The sequence below is a fragment of the Zootoca vivipara genome, chromosome 12, assembly GCF_965207765.1.
Source record: "Zootoca vivipara chromosome 12, rZooViv2.hap1.1, whole genome shotgun sequence".
Classification (NCBI taxonomy): Eukaryota; Metazoa; Chordata; class Lepidosauria; order Squamata; family Lacertidae; genus Zootoca; species Zootoca vivipara.
Window position 1 is genome coordinate 28,409,822 of NC_142595.1, and position 8,524 is coordinate 28,418,345.

General features: G+C 40.4%; 2 protein-coding genes across 2 annotated transcripts; one reads left to right on the forward strand and one right to left on the reverse strand.

The window, feature by feature from the left end:
• The first annotated feature begins 409 nt into the window (after positions 1–409).
• LOC118077896 (olfactory receptor 6F1-like) lies at positions 410–1,393 on the forward strand. Its single transcript, XM_035101620.2, has one exon. It carries the CDS (start codon positions 422–424, stop codon positions 1,391–1,393), a length of 972 nt encoding a protein of 323 aa, XP_034957511.1. The 5' UTR covers positions 410–421.
• A 2,917-nt stretch (positions 1,394–4,310) lies between these two features.
• Positions 4,311–6,505, reverse strand: LOC118077897 (olfactory receptor 8I2-like). Its single transcript, XM_035101621.3, has 2 exons — positions 6,488–6,505; positions 4,311–5,258 (listed from the first exon to the last, which is right to left on the reverse strand). Exons 1-2 carry the CDS (start codon positions 6,503–6,505, stop codon positions 4,311–4,313), a joined length of 966 nt encoding a protein of 321 aa, XP_034957512.3.
• Between the last annotated feature and the right edge of the window lie 2,019 nt (positions 6,506–8,524).

The window sequence follows — 8,524 nt, forward strand, 5'->3', positions numbered from 1 at the left end:
ATGACATGGAAAAATGTTTGAATAAACAGAGTAGACCCATTGCAATTAATGATGTTAGGTTAGTCATATCCATAGGAGTAGCATTAAATATAGCCTTCCAAGCATGGGGAAATACCTGCACATGTATTCTTGCAAAAATTAACCATGATCTCGAGTTGACAATCATGTTTATCATGGATGTCCCTATGTTACATTAGTGTTTTTCGCATCAGCTACATGAAGTGTAGACTTAGGAATGTAGATAGAGAAGTCTGAAGGGACACAATTTGGTTCTGCATCCCTGTTCATCACATTCCTCACATTTCTGACATTCCTAATAACAGATGTAAATAAAGTTTCTTAAATATAGCACATTAATCTTTCCCCTTTTTGTTCCCTTTGTCACTCCTCCACAACTTTGCTAACCAGAGAGAATGTCGACATGGAATCTTCCAACAGGAGTGTGGTAAAGGCGTTTGTCATCTTGGGGTTCCCAGCTTCTCCACAGATTTCCATGCTGTTCTTCACCCTAGCCTTGGCCACCTATGTTCTCACTGTTACTGCCAACATCATCATCATCTCAGTCATTAAGGCAAACCCAAAACTGCAGCGACCCATGTACTACTTCCTTGGCAACTTCTCCTTCATGGAGATCTGGTATACCACCTCCACTGTGCCAAAGATGCTGGAAAGCTTCCTGGCTGGTGGGAGTACAATCACTGTGGCAGGTTGCATTGCCCAGCTCTACCTTTTCTTTGCCTTGGGCTCCACTGAATGCTTCCTCCTGGCTACTATGGCTTATGACCGCTACTTGGCCATCTGCCGTCCTCTTCATTATCCGACTCTTATGACTTTGCAAGTAACTACATGGCTGGTGACAGCAGCCTGGGTGGGTGGATTTCTGGCTCCTTTGCTCCCCATTGTCCTCATCTCCCAGCTCTCATTCTGTGAGCCTAAGGAGATTCACCATTTCTTTTGTGATGCTGGGCCCCTGTTGAGGCGGTCATGTGGCAATGCCTTTGTCAGCTCTACCCTAGTCACAGTTCTTGCTTCCTTTGTCATCCTCAGCACCTGCTTGCTCACCATGGTATCCTATATCTTTATAATCTCAACCATACTTAGGATCCCCTCAGCCAGTGGGAGACAAAAGGCCTTTTCCACTTGTGGCTCACACCTTACTGTGGTGGTGATTTACTATGCCACAGTTATCTTCATATATGCAAGACCCATTTCCCCTTCTCCTTCTAAGCTAGATACAGTGGCATCAGTTTTTTATGCAGTAGTCACCCCACTGCTCAATCCAATGATTTATAGCTTAAGGAATAAGGAGGTAAAGGATGCTTTGAAGAAGTTGATGAGTAAAAACCGGGTCTTTGTTAAAAATATTGGAGCTATGATCATGGTTTGCTGGTAGAAAAGAAAATATATAGACAAAATGCTCATTAGCTCTGATGTGCCAAACAGTGGTGGAGCAAGCTGATTGGGCGTCTGGGGCGGCGTGCATGCCCTGTGCCCAGGAGTGGGGCCAGCCAAAATCCTGGTGCCAAAATCTCTCTCTCTCCTTTATTCTCTTTTTTTAAAAATAAACATTTTTATTAGATTTTCCAATTTAAACATCTAATCCATTTTCAAATTATACAAATTATACAAATATCAATTAAACAATTAATCCAAATCTTCTGCCGAATTATACAAATTTAAATTTGACTTCCCATACTTCAGACTCAGAAAGCCTAGTTCTCTTATATTCAGTGCTTTCTAATCAATCAAGTCCAGATCTTATCCAATAGTCTATTAAAATCCTTCCGTCTTTTTCAAGCCCCTGAGTTTTTTCGAGCAAGCGAGTTTAACCAAACCCTCTCCTTTATTCTCAAACCCTCTCCTTTATTCTCAAACCCTCTCCTTTATTCTCTTATTCTCCCTTCATTCCCTAAAAGGCTTAAAATCATTCACTTGCTCCAACCACAGGAAGTGTAATTGCGTGGTGAAAATTACCAGACAATTTTTTATCATCCAACTATTTGCAGTTGGATGAATCTGTCAAATTTTGATTTCTCTCAGTTTCTCCTTTTTCCAGTCATAATCCAATTCACCAAATTTCTGCCCCCATTTGTCTTTTATTTTTAAATTCTCATGAAAATTCTTACACGTTTTTGCACACTTTTCTCTGCATATGCAAATTTTTGTACAAAGTTTTGCCTAGCTTTTTTGCAAGCAGTTTTCATTTCACAGAACACAATTTTATTTGCTATTTTCACTTTTGTACACTTCTTTTGCCTGAATGTTTGTACATGTTCTCAGCTGCAGCACAAACTTTGGAGAAGTGCAACTTTCAAAGAACATCTATTTCTTGGTTCATGTATTGATTTTGGAAGTGCAAATTTGGTAATGGAAATTAATTTCTCTCCCACATCAGCTCAGAAATCCTAGGATTCCTTATGGGAAGACTTGACAGAGTGATATAAACCCTATATATACCTATAATGTAACTAAACCTTTCTTCATACACACCTTTTCTTGATTGTCACCCATATTTAAATATGTGCCTAATTGCTGTGTGTAATGCAATTTATTTTAATCATTGACATATTTTTTGTGTAATAAGTAAAGTTCTTTGCTTATGTATAATTCTTAATTTAAAAGGAAGTATATATTTATTTAAAGGTGTTACAATATCTTGGTGGAGTTTACTTTCCCCACACTAAGTGTTAAATAAAGTTTTTACAAAGTGTTTGGTGTACAACAAAATTGAATCAAGAATAATTGTCTCCTTCCTAGGATTTCTTGCAAGCTTAGAATGTGTTTTCAGCACCAGGTTCATTGAGCATTAGAGGAATCCATAGCTAGAGATACATGAGTCTTCTGAAAGACACATAGGGTTACAGAGCATTCGAACCTAGTGCATTTTTACAAAATTGCATTGTTATACTTTCAGCACTTTGAGTTTTTAAGACTAAACACATAGCTCAATGATTTTATGGGATTCAAATGTGAGCTGATGTCAATTTAAGTCCATTGTAAGTTGTCCACATTCCTGAGACTTTTATCCCATACCAGGATGCATTATGAATGCTTCTTTGCAATCTAATTCCAGTGTAAAGCTGTTCTGAACAAAAGAGGAGCCATGCTACATTAGAGCAAAGGTCAATCTACTGCAGAATCTTGTTCCTACAGTAGTTGACCCATAGGAAACCTGCAGTTGTTTGTTTTTAATGCTTGATATCCACTGTGTATAAACTACAATAGCTAGTGGCAATTCAAAGGACTTCTTCTCTACATAAAAAGTTTAGCTACATAAAAATGGGTTCTATTTGCCGGGAATCATGAGCAATAAAGTACTGCCGCACTCATGCCATGGTGCTCTCCAGATGTTGTGGTCTACAACTTTCCACCAAACTTTTGATGCAATGTGGTGCAAAAAAAAAAAAATGATATAACATTGGCTTTCCCTGCCATAGGCATTTGGTTAGCCACTGTGAGAACAGATGATTGGGCTTGATGACCTTTGGTCTGATCCCATTTGACTGTTATATCCTTTAGAACAGTGGTGACCAAACTTGGCCCTCCAGCTGTTTTGGGACTACAACTCCCATCATCCTTATTGTAGTCCCAAAACAGCTGGAGGGCCAAGTTCTGCCCAATCATCTGTTCTCACAGTGGCTAACCAACTGCTTTAGAAAGTGTGTTAACATATAAGTGCCAATGTATTTTTAATCTTTACATAGCTCTGGATTAAAATTAATTTTCAAGCATTCCATCCATGTTCTGACAGAATCTAGATTACAGAATGAGTTGGTTCCAGATTTAACCATGCTTAGAGTAGAAACATTGAAATCAATGTGACTTAGGTTGGTGATAACTTAAGTCACATTGATTTCAATACAACTATCATATCAATTGATCAAGTATTCACGAAGTAAATATTTGCCATAATTTGGAATTTAGATATGTGTGTTAAATAGGCATATATACAATGGTAATAAAAGTTACAACATAAGTTGAGCTTGAATGAATAATTTATACCAGGGATAGCCAATGCAGTGTCCTTCACATATTGTCCAAAGAACAATAGTCCCAGTTGTTAACGTAGCAGGGAAGATGTGAGTTGTAGTCTAGCAACATTTGGAAGAAATTGTGTTGCCTACTCTGGTTCAGAGAGACAAAATTCAAAGAAAATCCAATCCTATGATCTGTTTTTTATTTCAATATCCATCACATTTTATTTCTCATTATTTATACAGTCAATTAAAAGAAGAATTAAAACAAGAAGAACTTATTTCTGTGTTTGTATTTTTTTTACATATCTAGTCCTACTTAGATAATTTGCTTTTCTAAGTTCTAAGGGACAACATGCATGTCTGGCCCAGTTTTTCCAAAGCTGCCTTAACCTCCTTGTTCCTTAAACTGTATATGAGGGGATTGATCATTGGTGTAAGGATCGTGTAGAAAGTAGAGAGCACTTTGGTTAAGCCTCTCAGTTTGGGGTCATCTGGGAGGACATAAACAATCATTAAGGACCCATAGAAAATGGTGACTACAATAAGATGAGAGGAGCAAGTGGAAAATGCCTTTTGCCTCCCAGAAGTGGTGGAGATCCTCAAAATGGCTGAGATTATGCAAATGTAAGATGCTATGGTCAACATAAATAAAGGGAAAGTGAAAAAGAAAGATAACATAAGGGCTATCACCATAATCAATGAAGTGTCAGTGCAGGCCAACTTACTGAGAGGTATAAAATCACAAAAGAAATGGTCAATTCCACTGAAACCACAGTAAGTTAATTGTGTCATCCATATGACTACTACAGAGACAGAGAAACAACCACTTATCCAGGATGCTGCTGCTAAAGACATGCAGACCTTGCTGTTCATATGGAATGAATATTGCAGTGGTTTGCAAATTGCTAAATACCGATCATATGACATCACAGATAAGAGACATGTCTCTGCAGTCACCAGAAAACCAAATAAATATAATTGTATAAAGCAGCCAGAAAAGGAAATGGTTCTATTCTCTGTTAGGAAACTGACTAGCATTCTGGGCAGAATAGTTGAGGAATAGCAAATCTCCAAACAGGACAAGTTCCCCAGGAAGAAATACATGGGTGTATGAAGATGTCTATCATTCACAACTAACACAACAATGAGAAGGTTCCCCATTAAGGTTATAATGTAGATGCTCAGAAATATCAAGAAGAACAGAATCTGTAGTTCAGGATGATGTCCAAATCCCAGGAGGGTGAATTCTGTGATGGCAGTTTGATTTATCAAGGTGGCTACCTAAGAGAAAAATAGCAATGGAAATACAATCATGGCAGCTATGGTATTCCTAGCAGGAAAATGTGATAATGACACACACTTGGTAAACAAATTAACAATCTGCTTAACCTTCACACATTTTATTTCAGTATGAATTGATAAGATAAATGGACCTAGGCAAAATGGTAGCTATCGTTTGGCATGCATGAATCAAGGCACTTTCTGAATGTCCGTACACCAGATTTCCTCTTTTTTTGGTCTTCAAAATATGGCAACCCTACATAAAAATCTACACCTTTATGTAAAAATTCCAAGGGTGGCAAAACACGAGGTGGTCCAAGCTGAGTTGTATTTCAAAAAATGCTTCCATTTGCTTAATAGCAACTAGGTAGTGTGCAGTTCCCTTGTTACAATGCACATTGAATTTAGTTCATCTTTCCCCACCCATTCCATAAATCTTTGCTTTAAATTCAAATACCAGAATAAAGTGGATTGAGGCACATTTGTACATTCCTACTAATCACATGCCATTATTCTTGTGTAATTTTATGTATTTTATGAACGTTTCACATGCTTTGATATAGTTTATTCTTAGAGTCTTAGGAGTAATTGAACATAAAATACATAAAATGTACATATGAGGCATAAAAATTCAGTGCGAGAGGGATAACACAGTACTCATTGCTCCCCATAGGACTTGCTGCACTGATTTCAAAGTCTGCAGAGGCAGGAGCCCTGTGAGTGACCAACTGCGCGTATGCAGATGAAATTACAGTTTTTAAAGAAGACAGTCAACCTTCAGGCCAGCTCATGTGCAAATGCATAATAAAGTTCTAATCCAACCGAGAAATGCATATGTCTGGGCATGTTTTTCAGTGCGATGCACTTTGGAGTTAAAATTGCATAGTGTTATCTAGGTATGGAACAGTGCATTGCAGCAGGACATTGGACTCAATTGCCTAGCCAACCACATACCCATGCTATAACAATCACTTGCCCATAGTTACTCATTTATATTTATGTCTCAAAATAAATTGAATTAAAAATCCTGTGGAAAAAAATAACTGAGTTTTTGGAGAAGATTGAGAAGATCTAATTGATAATCAGATGCACGTGCTACTAAGTGCAGTTCCTCTGCGTAACTGTAAACAATGATCTAACAATTTGAAAAAGATTTGAGCGCTGGTATGAGATATGTATTCCAATGACTATAGCCTGGGATATTGTGTCCTACGTTTTTGTATACTTACCGCATTGACTGATACCATAATCCACTATGTCTGTCAGCAACATGAGTGACTGAATGCTCTGAAATAAAGAGAACTACATCTAACAACTTCATAGCTTAAGGGTTTTATTTTCTTCAAGGTTGCACTTTCTGTCAAGAGATTATTATTATTTTGTTCTCTTGGGCATTCCTTATGATATGGCCTGGGGAATAAGCGGAGCTCTTATTATCTGGCACTTTCCTACCCTGATATGAGGGAGCATATGGCCCCATTAAATGAAAGCAAGAGTTAGTGAAGACTAGGACCGAAGATCAGACACTTGCCCAATAATTTATCCTGTCGCTATTGGATTTTCAACAGATGCTAGAGCAGAGAACCCTAAAAGACAGAAACTGTCTCTTTTGGATGAAACCTTGTCATATATATAATTAAACGAGAAATGCCCTTCAGAATTTGGGACTGAATTAGTAAATCCCCCTCATCTTTGTCCCATAGCTAAAAATGATGATTAGAAAACCATTCTGTGCATTAGAAGCCAACTCAGGATAAAATACAAAATTCTAGGGAAACCAGACACACCAGTGAGAAAACCTTATAATAACTGCCCGGAGTCAGGTTTACCTTCTGGTCTGATGTTGTCAATCGTCAAATTGTCAAGTTAAAGCCATTTCACCTGAGTAGTCATCTTTTCAATTGCACAACCAGCTCTTAAACAACAACAACAACGACCCTACCCCTGTGGCCTTTAATAGTCTATGAACAATCAAGTTTTCCCCAAAACAACCTACAAATATTTGAGTCCCAACAACTGGGGGCTCGGGGAGAGAAAGTCAGCTTACCCTTTATGGTGGGCAGTGTTGCAGGTGGGCATCGGGCCCTGCCCATGGGCAGCCCTGCTGTCCAATCAGCACTGGTGGGAGGCATGGCCACAGCAAACTTAAACTGTGACACGGCCAGAGGACTGTCCTCTCATGCCCTTCGCCAAATCACACAAATGAAAAATCCCTCAGTAAAAATAGATTGAGCTGTAAAATTAAAAAGTGTACACTCTTCCACACAAACACTTGTACTTGGGTACCAACAGTTTGTAGTTCTGTGCATTGTAACACACCGTCAGCTTAGTCTTTATTTAGATGGGATCTTCACAATCTTTTTCCATGCTGTCCTTGAATCTAGTATTATAAAACTAAGTCTTCGGGGAAACCTCCAGCTGTTCTTGACTATATTATATGAATCATACCCCAAGTGTCATATCTATCGCAGATCCTGAGGTAGGGGCGGTGATCTTTTATGATGTTTGGATGTCAGCTGCCAGTTTGAATCAAAATGGAGGCCCACTTTGGCATGACTTCAACAATTTTGAAGCAATGGTTTGGCCACCTCTCAACATAACACTTCCAAACTCAGCATGAGGGTTTCCCAGGTGGGAGTGCTGGCCTTCATCAATGTTTGGATGTCAGCAGGGCCGTCTTAAGGGTATCAAGCGCCGTGGTGCAAAATCCCTCTGGCACCCCCCCCCGCTTGCTAGACGCCATTGGATCGGCAGCTAGCAAGCCTGCTGTTGCGAGGGGGCGTGGCGGGAACAGTGCACCGAAAGGGGCCCCTTCGAGCGATGCTCCCGCCCCCCCACGCCTGGGCGGGCTTGCTAGGCACCATTGGAACAGTTGCTAGCAAGCCTGCTGTTGTGAGGGGACGTGGCGGGAACAGCGCTGCTCCCTCCCCCCCTTGCCTGGGCGGGCCTGCTAGGTGCCGTTGGAATGGCAACTAGCAAGCCTGCTGTTGCAACGGGACGTGGTGGGAACAGCGCTGCTCCCTCCCCCCCTCGCCTGGGCGTTGGAACGGCGACTAGCAAGCCTGCTGTTGCAACAGGACGTGGTGGGAACAGCGCACCAAAAGGGCTCCTTTCGGTGCTCTGTTCCGACCAAGCCCCCCTTGCAAGCCTGCTGTTGCGAGGGGGCGTGACGGGAACAGCGCACGGCAGAGGATACAGTCAACCACCCCCCCCTGCAAGTGCGACGGAGGAGGGGCGGCGGCAGAGCTAGGCTGCTTCAGCAGCAG